Source organism: Passer montanus, unplaced genomic scaffold, assembly GCF_014805655.1.
Source record: "Passer montanus isolate IOZ18808 unplaced genomic scaffold, ASM1480565v1 scaffold89, whole genome shotgun sequence".
NCBI lineage: Eukaryota > Metazoa > Chordata > Aves > Passeriformes > Passeridae > Passer > Passer montanus.
The window spans coordinates 1,501,955-1,517,105 of NW_024374256.1; the positions used below are offsets into that span (position 1 = coordinate 1,501,955).

Genomic DNA, 15,151 nt, shown 5'->3' on the forward strand with positions numbered 1-15,151 from the left:
GAGTGTTAGAGAGGGAAAGAGACTGCCCTGAGCTGGCCAGCCCGCCGTGCTGCATTCACACACCCCGTGTGTGCACAGCCCGGGGCTCCCTCCTCCCCGGCCCCTCGCTTCCAGCACGGGCGTTCCCCACTCCCCACCTCTTCTTCTTCTGCAGGGCCGTGGCCCGACACCTTCTCACCACTTCCTCGCAGCGCAGAGACCACTCCCTGCCTTCCACTTCCCCCCCGAGCTCTGAAAGGCCCTGGTTAGCAGCAGGGCAGCGATTCCAGGGGCAGCTCACTTCCCTCCCTGCCGTGGGACAAGCCCAGAGCTGGAGCGTGAAGGGGAACCTGCCAGGGGACAGACAGCACGGCTGTGTGTCCTGCCTGGGCTGGGGCACTCCTTTTGCCCCCAGGACCATCCTCGGCGCTTTCACCGCCGTGCTGCGGTCGGCGGGGATATCTGAAGCCCTTTTCTTCCGCAGACCCTCAGCCTGGCGAAGGAGGAGGCCACGAAGGAGGAGGCGCCGTCCCCCCCGAAAGATGCTGCCCCGAGCAACGCCACCGCCAGCGGCAGCAGCGTGAGCCCGCCCGGCGCCAGCGCCCCGCTGCTGTCCGCGGCGCTGGGGCTGCTGGCAGCGCTGCTGCTGCAGCTGCGCTGAGATCCCTGCAGCCCCCGGGGGTCCCTGCAGCCCCCCGAGCCCCGCGGCCCCCGAGCCCCGCGGCCCCCGCCCAGGACGGCACCGCTCCCGTTCCTGCCGCTCCCCGCGTCCCCCCGGCTCCCGCGGAGCGGAGCAATAAACGCGCCGGTGCCGGCACGCAGGGCTCGTCTCCGCCGTCTCCCGGCTCGGTACCGGGGCTTGTGGGGTGGGGCGCAACACCGGGCCCGTCCCGGGGATGGAGGGGCCGGGAGGGGGCCAGGCCCGAGCCGGGGGGAGCAGGGCCGGGACCACCGAGGGAGCACCCCTGAACGAACGGTCCCCGAACGGTCCCGTCCTGTCCCCCGGAACGCGCCCGAACGCGCCCCGAACGGTCCCGTCCTGTCGCCCCGAACGGGCCCCGAACGGGCCCCGAACGGTCCCGTCCTGTCCCCCCGAACGGACCCCGAACGTGCCCCGGGGCGAGCACCCCTGAACGAACGGGCCCCGAACGGTCCCGTCCTGTCCCCCCGAACGGACCCCGAACGTGCCCCGGGGGCTCCGCGGGTTCGGGCGGGACCCCCGCGCGCCCCCTCAGGCGGCCCGCGCGCAACCCCGGCCAATCCCGCGGCAGGGGCTGCAGCTCCCCGCCAATCCGGCGCCGCCAGCTCCCGCCCTCAGCCAATCACAGCCCGGCAGGGTTAATATAAGCCGTGAGGGGAGTTCCAGCGTCTTCCTGTGAGGCGCGGCCGCGGCCGCGAGCGTAGCTGGGTGTGAGGGCTCTGCGATATTGAGGAGCCTTCACGTTCTTCAGCGTCCCTTGCTGCCCGGCTGATCTTACCATTTAAATCCCTCGTGTGGCTGCCTGTCCCCTGCCCAGACGGGTACTGGGGCAATGGAGACACGCAAAAGACGGGCGTTTGTTGCTGTTGCTGCAGGCCCGGCAGGCCCAGCCGCCCGATGTCCCCCGGCGCCCCCGCGCTGTCACCGCCGCTCCCTGCCAGGGCGACGGGAGGTCGCTACCCCCACGCAGTGACCAGAGCAGGCTCTTGCTGGCAGCCGTGTCCTCTCCCCAGCAGAGCAATTTTCTCCATTTCCCACCCCGTGCTCCCCCGGCTCCAAGTCACATCCCCGGGGAGCTCCTGCTCTCCACCCAGCTGGGCCAAACCTCTGTCCCGGGCCCTTGGAAGATGGGTGAGCTGAGCCACCAGGGACAGGGGGCACTGCTGGCTCTGAGCTCAGCCGGGGTGCCACCACAGGGACCCCCAAGGCCACAGGCTGGGGTCCCCCTGGGCTGGAGCTGGAGCTGGAGGGGTCCCGCAGCCCCCGGTGCTCGCAGGGCACGGCTTGGCCGGTGCCTCCCTGCTCGAGGTCCGTGCCACGGAGCTGCCTGTGCCCGTGGGCACTAGAGGGCACTGGGATCCCATCCTGGCACCAGTTCCAGGGGTGCTGCCAGGCTGTGGGCACGACAAGGACAAGGACACCGACCACCCAGGCAGGGCTGGCCCGGACAAGCAGGGCTGTATCTTACACACGTACATAAATACAGTTCAGGGGGAAGAAGAAATTGAGGGGAGGGGCCCTGCTGCCCTCCGGAGGGTCCCGCGCTGGCTGTGTCCATGGGGTCCTTCATGGACATGTTCAGGCCTCCTCGGGAGGGAGGTGGGATGGTCCCCCCGTGGTGCAGAGGTTGGTGGTCACCCTCCCCACCAGCAGCTGGGACTGAGATGTGCTGGGGTCTGCGGCCTCCTGCCCCAGTGTGGGCACGCTGCCAGGGTGTCCCCGTCCTGCCCCATGGCACCTCTGTCCCTCACAGCACCTGGAGGTCCCAGATCTGCGTGGGTCGTTCGTCAGCCGTGTCCCAAACGATGGCGTGGTCCCGGTCGTAGCCTCGGCCGCCTGCAGAGCGAGGGGAGCTTTGGGGAGGGCAAACCCCACTCCTGATGCCAACGCCCCATGTGGGGCATCCCTGGCAAGGCAGCCTCTGTGCGGGGCTGGGGGCTCACCCTTCACGTCGAGGATCATGTCCTCGAACATCTGGCTGTGGATGCGTCCCTGGGAGTCGACGCTCCAGGTCTGGCGTGGCAGCCGCGTCTCGGCCCACAGCACGGCCTTGGCGCCCTTCCCCGCCGGCCCGATGACCTGCAGGCTCATGGTGGGGGCCACCTGCGAGGGACACGGAGCAGGGATTGCCCTCTAGTGCAGCTGGCTCTGCGGTGGAATGGGGGTGAGCAGGAGGAACCCCTCAGTGAGAGGTGAGGATGATGAGGGTGACAAAACTCCTCAGGGAAGGCAGAGATGGCTTCACATCTCCAGGGGAGACTTGGGGAGGAGAATCACTGGATCTCTGGGGACAAGGCTGGGATCAGAGGCTGAGAGAAGCTCTTATAAACCCTGAGGATGGCTGTGGGGTGGGGAGTGCCCAGCAGGAGTCCTGCCAGGGGCTGCCCTGGTTCCCTCGGTGGCGCTGGCTGTCCCAGCTGAGCCCTGACCTGGTTTTTGATCAGCCCGTCCTCGTAGTACCAGACGGAGCTGCTCTGCTCGCTCAGGCTGGAGACCACCACCCGCCCTGCCTTCATCTCCTCCACATCGTCGGGCACCGAGAGGAAGAGCTCCAGCTCCCTGCTCCTGATGTGGAAATAGACCCGTCTCTGCAAGAGAGGAGCCTGGTTTGCACCCACACCCCGCTGGCCTGCAGCTCCTCGCCTGGCTGGGGCTCTGCAGGGGAGGACCCTGTGCCCCTGGGGGGGTTCTCCCTGTCGTGCTGCCCCCGGGTGCCCCCAGGTGTCCCCAGGGCGGTGGCTGTGGCCGTGACCTGTCCCTCACAGCTGGCACGGGCACGGCTCACCGCGCTGGGATGCCGTGGGTTTTACGAGGCTGTTGCCCACGGGGAGTGTTTCACCACAAAGGCAGCCACTCCCAGGGTGGGGGACAGGAATCTGGGGTGGCAGTGCCGAGCTGGTGCCACCTTTCCCGTGTCAGAGCTGTCGGGCTGCTGCTCCCCAGCTCCCCCAGCCCGGGGCTGGCAGCTCTGTCTCCATGTGAGCCTCGTGCCCCGGGGTTTTGGGTTCACCCTGACGGGTGCCACGGCCCTGTCCCCTCCCCGAGGTGACCCTCACCTGGCGGATGGGGTAGAGGGACCCCACGTGCTGCAGCCCGCTGTAGGTCAGCCAGTTGGTGATCTCAGTGCAGTCCAGCAGCCACTGCCGCCCTCGGAAATCGCCGTGCTCGCACAGCACCCAGCTGTGGGGACAGGGTGGCACGGGACAGGTCACCCCGGGCGGGCAGGGGACACCCAGGGGTGCCAGGGGAGCAGGGCTCACTCACATCCCTCCTTTGACCCGCACGGACAGCACGTGGTTGTTGAAACCCTCAGCCTGGAGACTCCGCACTTCGGAGTTGAGCTCGATCTCCTTCCCCTCGAAACACTCCAGCCCGTGCAGGAAGATGGAGGGCTCCGAGAAAAACTGTGGGATTGGGGACAACGGGGGGAGTGGGGGTTCCTGGGGTGCAGAGCCAGAGCTGGGGGTGCCCGTGAGAGGGGAAAAACGTTCTGGAAGGTTCTGCTAGGAGAGGGAAGGGAAGGGAAGGGAAGGGACTCACCAGTGGAACTTTCTTCAAGGAGCGGATGGCGGTGGAGCAGAGGCAGCCCATGGCACTGAGGGTGGGGTACTCGCCCTCAGACAGCACGTGCTGCTCCCCTGTGAAGTCCTGCCCATCGAACAGGATCCAGCTGGTGGGGAGGAGCATTCCCGGGCTGACAGAGCCATCACGGAGGGCACCCATCCCTCCCACAGCACCTCGACCCCCTACCTGCCCCCGCGGACTCTGCAGGAGCGCGGGATGAAGGCTTCGGGCAGGGCCTCCTGGTCCTCCTCAAAGGCAACGTGATCCCCCAAGAAGTCGGGCTCTGAGAAAAGCAGGACCTGGGGAGGGGAGCAGGGAGCTCGGTGAGGGGGCAACGCGTCACCCCCACCCCACAAGGGGCTGCACCCCCTTCCCCATCCACCAGCCCTGACCTTGGAGACGAAGTGCAGGTTGTGCTCCCTGACCTGGAAGCAAGCAGAGCGGGGCTGGTGGGAGTCTGGCCGTGACACCCACTGCCCCGGGGGGGTGCCATGAGGAGGGGCTGTCCCCTCACCTGCAGGATGGGCTGTGCCGAGGCGATGTGGCAGTCGCTGGCCCCCCAGTCCTCGCAGCTGCGGTACACGCCCTTCTCCAGGATGTACTGCTCGCCCGAGTAGTTGGGGCCCTCGTAGGCCACCCACCTGCAGGGGGGAGGTGAGTGCTGGCCCGTCCCCCCCCCCCCGCCCCACGCTCACACGCCGCTCAGCACGTGGATGGACTGCGTGACGCTGCCGTAGCCGGCCAGCTGCGTGTCGGGCAGCGCCTCGCTCAGCTCCACGCTCGCCCCCTCCTCGAAGTCCATGGCCTCAAACAGCACCAGTGCTGGGTCGGAGAAGTCCTGTGGGGAGAGGAGACCCCCCCCAAGCCCCGTGGTCTGTCAGGGGAAGGGGCTGTGGGCTGGGCACACACACAGCCGGGCTCCTGCCTGGCCTCGGGCACCCTGGGACGGGGGGAGCAGCTGCCAAACCTTTGGGTGAGTTTGGGGGATGTCAGGCCATGCCCAGCTGCCTGATGCAGGCAGGGACGGCTCCCTTTGGGGGTGAGGATGGGGTGAGGGTGCCTGGCTCTCTCTGCCCACACCAAATCCATCCCCAAGCCGTTGCCATGGCTGCCCTCACCGTCCGGATCAGCCGCAGCGACACCAGCTCCTTGCTGTAGCCGCCCCACTGCCTCCAGTCCTGGTACTCCCCTTCCTCCAGCAGGTACTGGTGGCCACGGAAACCTTCCTTCTCGTAGCCAACCCAGCTGTGGACAGGCACACACGGGCAGTGAGGACTCCAGAGGATTCCCACATAGCCCCCAGAGCTTGGCCATTGCTCCCACGCGAGGGCTTAAAGCACTCCCAGTTGAGACAAAGCCCATCCAGAGGATTTCCACGTGCTGGGGCACGGGGACACCATCCACAGCCTCTCTCGCAGGAGCCCCACAGCCCTTCCCAGGGTGGGCATCACCTTCCCAGCCAGGATGGCAGCCCTGGCCTCCCCGTGCCACTCACCAGCCTCCCAGCACACGCAGGGAGCCCACGGTGGGCAGCGCTGCCTCGGGCAGGCGCCTCAGGTCGTAGATGTCTCTGCTGATGGTGAAGCTGCGGCCCTGGAAAGCTGCAGCCTCATAGATCAGCACCTGGGGGCAGGGGAGAAAGAGGAGAAAGGGGAGAAAGGTGAGAAAGGGGACGAGGTGGGGTGAGGGTGGTCCCAGGGCCATCCCAGCCCAGGTTCCTGGCAGCTGCCCCAGAGCTCACCTGTGGCTCACCAGCTCTCTCCACGACGGGGCAGCCCTGGAAGGAGAAGGAGCCCCAGTGAGGGTGGCAGGAGGAGACATTGCAGGGACATCTGCTGCCACCCTTTAAAGCCTGAGCTGTTTTTTGGGTCATTTTCATTCCAGAAGCTCTTTTGAAGCTTTCCCTCACCCCTAACCCACGGGAGCACTTTCCAAAGCCACACTTGGCCTGTTTCCACACAACCAGCACTCACTCACAGCTGGACACAGCCCTGGAAGCACCCCAGGAGCCAGCACTCACCAGCCTGATGGGATGCATGGAGCAGATGGATGGGTCCTTTGCTCCCCAAGCCTTTAAGTTGGGGTACCCGCCCGGCTCCAGAACGTAGGGATCATCATCAAAGAAAGGCTTGGAGTAAAGCAGCCACCTGGGGAACGGGGAAAGGCGTCACACCCTGCTCCCGTCTGTGCCAGAGCCCACCCGCAGCCCCCAGGCCCAGGTCCCCTCACAGGCCCGAGTGCACGATGATGGAGGCGGCAGCCAGCGCCTGTCCCCGCTCGCGGGTGTCCTCGGCCGAGCCGCTGAACCGGAGCCGGGCGCCCTCGCCGTTCTCCTCCGCGAACAGGCTGATCTCGGGGGTGCGGTAATCCTGCGGGCACAGCGGCGTTGCGGCTCCCGCGGCTCCGCCCGGGGGGCTCCGGGGGTCCCGCACTCACCCGCACCACCCTCTTGAAGGAGCCGATGCGGAACGGGCGGCTCCCGCGGGGCTGCCCGCTGTCCCCGCTGTCCCCGCTGTCCCCGTACGCCGTCCAGGGGTTGTCGATCTCCACGTCCCCCTCGGCCAGGACGCATTTGCGCCCGCGGAACCGCGGCTTCTCGTACATCACCCACCTGCGGGCGGCACGGGGGGACAGCCGGGGTCACCGCAGCCCCGCGGCGGAGTGCGGGTGGGGCCGGGCTGTCACCGCCGCGGTAACGAGCGCTGGCAGGACGGGCGCTCCCGGTGCCCGGGCTGCGACATCCCCGGCACGAGTCCCTGCCGAGCCCTGCCCGCTGTCCCTACCCGCCTCGGATGACTCGGATGGAGATGGTGTGTGACAGCTCCCAGGACGTGGCGTCGGGGATGTCGTCCCAGATCTCCCGTTTGTGCCCCGCGAAGCCGGCGTCGGAGTAGAGGATGATCTGGGGAGGGGGGCACGGCGGGGGAGTGCTGCCACACCGCGCCGTGCCGGCCCAGCCCGGCCCCACCGCCCCCCCTGTACCTTGCCAGGTCTTGTGTTGATCTTCTCCAAGCCCTCCTTGTCCTCCTGCTGTGAAGAGCCCAGGGTACGGGAGGGTGAGGAGACGGGGGGACCTCGGCTGCAGCGGCCATCTCGCGTCTGCCAGGCCCTCCCCCCGCCCCGAGCAGCCACACCTCGGGCAGCCACGCCTCGAGCACTCCTGCCCGGCTGGGATCAGCCTCCCGTCTGCCCCCGACCTTCCTGTCACCTGCCCGGGACCTTCCCAGCAGCCGTGGTGGCACCCTCCCATCCCCTGACCTCGTATCCATCCATCCCAGTGCCATCACCCATCCCAGTACCCTCCCATCACCAATCCCAGTGCCATCACCCATCCCAGTGCCCTCCCATGACCCATCCCAGTATGTCCCATCACCCATCCTGTGCCTGCACTTTCACCCCACGGCCTCTGACGGGGAGCAGCAGCCGTATTTTGGGAGCAGGGAATGCTACTGCAGGGTCCAGCCCCCACCCCCTTCCCGGGGAAGGAAGGAGAGCATTCCCCAGCGCTGGAATCACTGGGATTCTCTCACCAGCACATGGTCGAGGCTCAGGCTCACGCTGCTCTCCGGCTCCTCGGCGACAGCAGGGACAGAGCCAGAACTCAGGGCTTCCAGCACGGCCACCTCGGGGCCGGGGTGGCCACCAGGGCCCAGCCCATTGTGGCCCCCGAGGCAGGGTAAATCCGAGCCCCCGTTGGCGTCAGGCAGCTCGAGCAGGGCGGCGCCGGGGGACACGAAGCGGCTGTAGAGCACGCTCTTGTCCAGCCGCGAGTAGGGCTTGCCCTCCTCGGCTGCGGCCGCCCGCTGCTCCACGAAGTGCGAGAGCAGCGCCATGCCCTTGAGGACGTTCCCTCGGAAGAGCGCGCTCCGCTCGGCCGGGCCCCCGGCCACCAGTTTGGCGTTTCCATCTGCTCCCAGCGCCCCCAGGAGCGAGCCCCCCTCCACCCACCCTTGGCCCGCCACGCCGTCCCCATCCCCGGGCAGCGCTCGGCGGCTCCCCGCGGCCGCCCGCTCCTCGGCGCTCAGGTAGGGGTTCTCGATCTCCTCCTCTTCCTCGGGGCTCTCCTGGGGCCGCCCCGCCAGCAGCTCCCGCAGGGCCTGGGGCAGGGACAGGGGGGCGCGGGGGGCCACGCGGTCCTCGTGGATGGGGGGCAGCGCGGCGCAGCGGCTCAGCGCCGACGGCCGCGGCTGCCGCGGGGCTTTGGGCGCCTTCCGCATCTCCGAGGGCTCCATGTTGCGCAGCGTGTCCACAAAGATCTCCATGTCCACCAGCAGCTCGGGGTCCTCCTCGCTCGCGTCTGGGGGGCTCTCAGCCGGGGGCTCGCTGGGGGGCTCTGGGGTGCTCTCAGGCTCTTGGGCTGTGCCCTGGGGGTCTCCCATCGTCTCATTCCCCTCCGGCTCAATCTCAGCCTTTGCTGATGCTGCTGTTTGGGATGCAGGCTCTGGACCATCGCTCACCTCTTGTGGGGGGTTCTCGGGGGTGCTGCCAGCTCCCGGGGGGCTCTCTGTCCTCGCTGGCGTGGCTGGGGTGGTGCCATCCACCTCTGCCACGCTTCCCTCACCTGTGCCAGCCGGATCAGCCTGGCCAGCAGCCGCTACCGAGGGACACTGCGGGGGGCTGCTCACACTGCTTTGAGGGTCCCCGGCCCCCGGAGCTGCCTTCCCCGGCGTGGGCTCGGCTTGTGCCGAGTCCTTCTCCTCGGGGGATCCCTCGGCCAGGAGCCCGGCAGCCTCCGCGCTGCCCGGCGAGCTCTCCGTGCCCACCGCGGCCGCAGCAGAGCCGCTGCCCCCCTGCCCGGGGCTGTCCCTCTGCGCCGAGGCCGCGGTGGCCCCGCCGGTGCCGCGTGTCCCATCGGCAGCCCCGCGCCCCTCGGGCCCGGCCGCGTCCCTGCCCGTCCGCAGCACGGTGACCTGGCGGGCCCTGGGCAAGGCGGGGGGCTTGGTGGCACACGGGCCACCGGCAGCCCCCTGGGGACGCTCGGTGGGCAGCAGCGTGCCGTGCACGTAGCTCTCCCGGTGCACGGGCACCTCCGGGCAGGGGGAGCCGTCCCCGCCGGGCCCCGCCTTGCCCCGCTCGTCCCGGCGCCGGGCTCTCTGCGCCGGGGCATAGACCTGCGAGAAGATGGGGCCGTGCGCCGCGAACTCCTTGGGGAGGCTGCCGGAGGACGAGTGCTCCCGGTGGGTGGGGGCGGCGGGGCCGGAGCCCTTCTTCTCCACGATCTCCCTCTCCCAGGCCTGCAGCAGCAGGGACACGCGGGACGGGCTCCCGGCCCGGCCCCGGCCGCTGCCGGGGCTCTCCAGGCGCCGCGACACCAGCGAGACCTTCTGGAAGCGGGAGCCGGCCTCGGGGGCGGCCGCCGGGCCCTGCTTCATGCTGAGCTCGGCGCTGGACACGAAGGCTCTGCTCCTGCCGTGCCGGAACGGCGGATCCATGCCGGGAGCGGTCCCGGCTCCGGGCTGCCCGAGCTCCCCGCGCTGCCGGGCTCAGCCCCCGTGCTGGGGCTGCCGGAGCTGCAGGGACAGAAGGAATCTCTGGGAGAGCTGAGAAAAAACCCCCCCGGCCCCAAAGCAGGCCTGTAAACCCCACAGACCTCCCTCTGATCCCGAGGGACGTTTCGGGAGGATCCCGTGGGCACGGGAGGCAGCTCTGGGGCTCCTTGTGGTGCTCATGCCACCCGTCCTGGCACGGGGAGGGTGAGGGGGCACCATGGTTCCCTCTGCCCAGCCGTGCCAGCCCCGCTGTGCCCGGCAGGGCTGGCGGGAGCTCTGCCACACACCGGGGTGGGCTGTGGGCTGTGGTGAGCCCAGCAGGGCACAGGAGAGCCCGGCAGGGCACAGGAGAGCCTGGCTGGGCACAGGAGAGCCCAGCAGGGCACAGGAGAGCTTGGAAGGGCATGGGAGAGCCTGGCAGGGCACAGGTGAGTCCAGCAGGGCACAGGTAAGCCTGGCAGGGCACGGTGAGTGTGCAGAATGCAGCCGGGCCGTGCCGTGCCCCGAGCTGCGGGATGAGTCAGGCGGGCAGCAGGGCTGCGCCGAGTCAGCAGAAGCAGCAAACAAACAAGCCCAGAAAACAACAGGGAAGCTGCTCCGTGCGGGAAAGGCCGGGCCGGGATGGCAGCGGGGCCGGGGCGGCCCCGGGGAGAGCAGGAGGGGGTGGAGACCCGAGCAGCCTCAGACCCTGAGCCTTCCCTGTGGCTGCGTGGCAAAGGTGGCACTGCTGCAGCTCCACGGGCACGAGGACTGAACTGGGATAATCACCCAGAGCCACCCCCCGAGCTGAGATTGTCCCCAGCACGCAGCTGCACGTCCTGACGTGGGCTGCTGGTCCCCAGGCTCAGGGGAGGGGACGGGGACACAGTGCCACCTCGGCCTGGGGGGATGCCAGCACAGTCCCCGCGCTGTGGCCACATGCCTGCCCCAGAAAGGTTTTATTGCTGGGTTTGGGACTGGAAGCAGCTGACACAGCAGGCGCTGGGGAGGGAGCTGGGAGTGCACCCACGTCCCAGCGTCTCCCAGTTAGGAGCTGTTGGGTGTCACCGCTCAGCTGGGGACAATGGCAGGGACGGGGATCTGGGGTCAGCCCGGGGACAGGCTGGGATTAAGGTCCCCATCCAGGAATGGGGACTCCTCCCTGCACGAGCCCCGGGGCCGCTTTCCCTGGGGGACACCTCGGGGGAGGAGCTCCTCCTGCAGCAGCCGGGTGGGATGAATCCAGCGCTGGGCTGGGTTTTCCCACTCCCCAAGGGCATCAGGGGCCGGGGCAGGCGGGGAAGGGCCGGGTACAGGCAGCTGCCTGCCCCTTCTGCCAGCCCGCCAGGAGCCCTCCTGATCCTGCTCTCCCCGGCCCAGCAGGTCTTTCCAGAACAGATAGGAAGAGTTTGTGTCATTTTCCCGGAAGGTGACGAGACTTTGTCTGGGGCAGCCAGCACCGCTGGAGGCTGGGACCAGCCTGGGTGGGGCTGCAGAGCCACATGGGCACAGCTGGGTGCCCAGGGCCACAGCTGGGTGCCCAGGGCCACAGCTGGATCCCCAGGGCCACAGCTGGGTGCCAGGGCCATGGCATCCTCCAGTGGAAGAGGGATGGATGCACTGGCCGTGCCCATGGCTGCGGGACAGCACGGGGACAGAGGGACACAGGGACAGGGACACAGGGACAGGGACACTGGCTCTGTGCAACACTGGGATGCTGGGAGGAGGGGGGACCTGCTGACTCAGCATCCTGCCTCTCACCTGGAGCTGCATTTCCAAAGATCTCCAGGTCTGCCTTTCCCATCCCATGCCCACAGCTGGATGCCCCAGCTCCTGGGAAGGGAGCTCACCCCGAGCCCTGCTCTGCCCCAGCACCACATTCTCTGCTGTAATTCCCTCTGCAGCAATGGGTCAAGGACAGGAGGGTGCAAGGGCAGGAGGACAAGGCCCTGCAGCTCCCTGGCTGCTGCTGCTGGCCATCCCTGCCTGCCCGGACGTGCCAGGCTGGATCCAGCGCTGTTGCCACACCGGGGCGCCCAGCACGGCTCTGATGAATCCCCTTCGGCCAAGCCAAGCCGAGCCGAGCTGAGCTGACCTCGTTCTCTGCCTCCCATCACCCCAGAGGGTCCCCAGCACCCAAATCAAAGGCTGTTTAATATTCGGGAGACACGGAGGGGCCGAGGGCAGCAGCTGCGGCTGCCTTTGAGCGCTGAGCACGGATTAAGCTGAGCCTGCGGCCACGCCGGGCTGAGCGCGGTCACCGCGGGGCGAGCGCTGGCCTGCCACCCTCAGGAGGACCGGGACTGGGCTGGGTGCCTGCTGCAGGGCTGGGGTTCACGGGGAGGGCAGGGGAGCCCCCTTGCTGCCCCTGTACCCCCGGGCATGGGCACGGGGGGACAGCAGTGACAGGGGAGCCCCGCTGTCCCCCCAGCCCGGGCCGTGAGGCCAGCAGGCGTGCAGGAGCCCCGGCTCGCTCTGGCACCTCTTGGGGTGCACTGTGCTGGCAGGGGTTGGATTACAACCCCAGCAGCCCCCCAAATTCAGGGTGAGAGGGTCAGAGCTGGGCTCAGCCCCCACCTCCCGCCCCATCCCCCCCTCCCTGGCCACTGCTGCTCCTGGGGAAGCCGGGACCCATCCCAGCACCTGCCCAGCCGGGGCTCGGCTCCCAGCGCCGGGCAGCCCGCGGGTGGCAGCGGGACGGGAGCCCCGGTGCCACGGGAGCTCCGGTGCCACGGGAGCCCCGGTGCCACGGGAGCCCCGGTGCCACGGGAGCCCCAGTGCCACGGGAGCCCCGGTGCCGCTCCCCGGGAGCCCCGGTGCCACGGGAGCCCCGGTGCCGCTCCCCGGCAGCACGGAGCCCCTTCCCCTCCAGCTCTGCCGGCCCGGGCAGCGCCCTGTGCCCCCTGCACCCCCATACCTGCCGGCCGAGGGTCCCGCCGTGCCGGCCGGGCTCTGAGCCGTGCCGTGCCGCGCCGTGCCGTGCCGAGCGGACTCGCGGGGCTGCTCCCTGCACACCGCACAGCTGGGCGGACCGGCAGAGTCACCCTGAGCACCCAGCCCTGAGCACCCAGCCCTGGCGCAGCGGAGGTTTGGCATTCCTCAGGTGCTGACAGCCGGGGAGCCGGTCAGGCTGGTTCCAGACCCGGCTCCCCCCGTTTCCTCCGACTCAGCAGTGCCGGGAGGGAGCGCAGCCGGCCTGGGTGGCTCCGGGCCCCCCGCACTTCCATCCCACCTCCCACCGAGTGGAAGGCGATGGGAACCCCGGTCGGGGCACCAGGGACCGCTTTGTGCCCGCACCAGGGGCCGGGCCGGGGGCTGGCAGGGTCCCAGCAGGGCGCTGAGGGGCTGGGGTCCTCAGGGCTGGGGCTGGGGGTCCGCGGGGCTGGGGGTCCGCAGGTCTGGGGCTGGGGGTCCGCGGGACTGGGGTCGCCCCAGGTCATTCCCCTTCCCGGGGGTCCCACGCGGAGCCCCCAGCACTGCAGCGCCTTCCCGAGGGGCTCCGAATGCGGGGACATCTCCCAGGTCTCGGAGGGCTGGGGCTCTCCAGGGGCTTCACACGGGTTTGGGGACGGCGTGGCCATCACAGTAGCCCTGGGCCACCGCAGGAGACCTGGCCCGGGGCGCAGGGCCCCGTCCCGGCAGGGCGGGGAGCGCAGCAGGGCCCGCACCCGCCCCGTGCCCTCCCCTGCCCTCCCGCTCCGCCCCGGCCCGCGGGAGCCGCTGCGGTGCCAGCCTCTGCCCGGGGCCACCACTCCCGGCTGCTGGCCCAGCCCAGGAGCCTCCCCGGCCACCGCCAGCCCAGCGCAGGTGGCCACAGTTCAGCTCCGGCTGGGGCCACCCTGCCCTGGGTGACACCGCTCACGTGCTGGGGAAACTGAGGCACAGCCGAACTCCCTCTGCCGGCTTCTGGCCGGTCCCCGATCCCCTCCCGTGCCCTTCGCCGGGCCCCCAAGGGTGGCTGAGCACCCTCGCGGGGACCGGCTGCCCCACGGGTGGCTCGGGCACGGGAGCGGGGTGTGCCCCCTGCGTCCCCCGGTGCTCGCAGGAGCGGCAGCGATGGGGTCCGGGCTGGCTCGGTGCGGGAGCACACGCGTCTGCCAGGCTGTGCCAGGCTGTGCCAGGGTGGGTGTCCGTGCCCAGCCAGCCGAGCCTCCAGCGGGAGCTCCCTCACAGCCCCCGCACCGGCCGGGCAGCGTTTAGTCAGCGCTGGGCAGGGTCCCCCCGCAGCAAACCAGTTCCCCGGGCACTGGAGGAACTGGAGGGACACCGGGGCGAGCCTGGGCTTTGAGTCACTGTGTGCGAAGGGAGGGGCACGGGCGGGGCCGGGCTCGGCACGGAGACGGGGCCGGGGGAGCCCCGCAGCGCCCCGAGTCCCCCCGGGCTGCAGGGGCGCCCCGCGGTCATCGTCCCTCCCGACGGGGGGAACGGGAGGGCCGGAGCGGAAAAGGAAAAGGAAAAAAGGCAAAGGACCCCTCTGTGAGCCGTGTCCCCTCCCGCGGGGGACACTGGGTGCCTGTCCCCGTCCCGGCGGGACCCCAGGGACAGGCTCGTGTCCCCCTGCTCTGGCCACAGCTGCGGTGCCGTTCCAGCCCTCAGCCCCGGGGCAGCCGCCGCTGCTGCTCGGGGGCAAGGAGGGCTCGGCAGGGATCAGCCAGCCCAGCGTCCTTGGCAGCTGGGCTGTGAAGGGGGTTCTGCAGCCCCCAGGAAAGACGAGGACCCTGTTTGCCAGGCCACCAGCGAGAGGAGGAAGATGCAGGAGAGGCCGATGCATTGGGAGGTGAGATCCAGCTGCTGGAGGAGAGGCTCTGCCTGTCCTCAATATGCTGCTGCGCCCTCCTGGCTCCCCCAAAACAGTTTTCTCCCCCATTCCTGGGTTTGCTGTTGGGGGAGTGAGGTCTGAACAGGGCTGGGGGAATTTAAGGGGCAAGACGTGTGAGCTCTGCTCTGGGGGGGTCTGCAGCCTCTGAGGAATATCCTTCAGCTGTCGATTCCCCTCTATCAGGGAGCAGGAATATGCATGGGCTGAGGCGCTGATCGATGCCCGCTCTGAGCGATCGATCAGCCGCTGCCCCGGGGCTCCCATCGGCGGGAGCTGCCGAATTTGGGCACAGCCCATCCCTGCAGGCCAGGGGACAGGGCTGGATCTGCCCCCTGCCCTGCCGGGGGAGCCTGGCCCCGGGCACAGCCCCACGGGGCACCCGCAGGAGCCCTCCTCACCCTCCTCACCCTCAGGAGCCCTCCTCACCTTCCTAGCCCTCCTCACCCTCCTCACCCTCCCCTGCCGGGTGCCAGTGCCCAGGGAGCCCAGCTGGGCACGGAGCAGGATGGAGCAGCACGGGGAAGGATGGAGCAGGATGGAGCAGGATGGAGCAGCATGGCCACGTTCCATCCCCAGAGCTCTGGGGCACCCCCAGCTGCAAAGAAGCCGCTGGGGAGAATT

At 69.5% G+C, this 15,151-nt stretch overlaps 1 protein-coding gene across 1 annotated transcript; it reads right to left on the reverse strand.

Moving 5' to 3' along the window:
• Positions 1-2,247: 2,247 nt before the first annotated feature.
• Positions 2,248-9,675, reverse strand: CRYBG2 (crystallin beta-gamma domain containing 2). Its single transcript, XM_039733575.1, has 19 exons — positions 7,774-9,675; positions 7,226-7,273; positions 7,027-7,145; positions 6,680-6,854; positions 6,473-6,612; positions 6,264-6,390; positions 5,985-6,020; positions 5,739-5,866; positions 5,362-5,488; positions 4,939-5,081; positions 4,758-4,884; positions 4,636-4,668; positions 4,430-4,542; positions 4,220-4,349; positions 3,944-4,083; positions 3,736-3,859; positions 3,109-3,267; positions 2,623-2,782; positions 2,248-2,515 (listed from the first exon to the last, which is right to left on the reverse strand). Exons 1-19 carry the CDS (start codon positions 9,673-9,675, stop codon positions 2,427-2,429), a joined length of 4,020 nt encoding a protein of 1,339 aa, XP_039589509.1. The 3' UTR covers positions 2,248-2,426.
• Between the last annotated feature and the right edge of the window lie 5,476 nt (positions 9,676-15,151).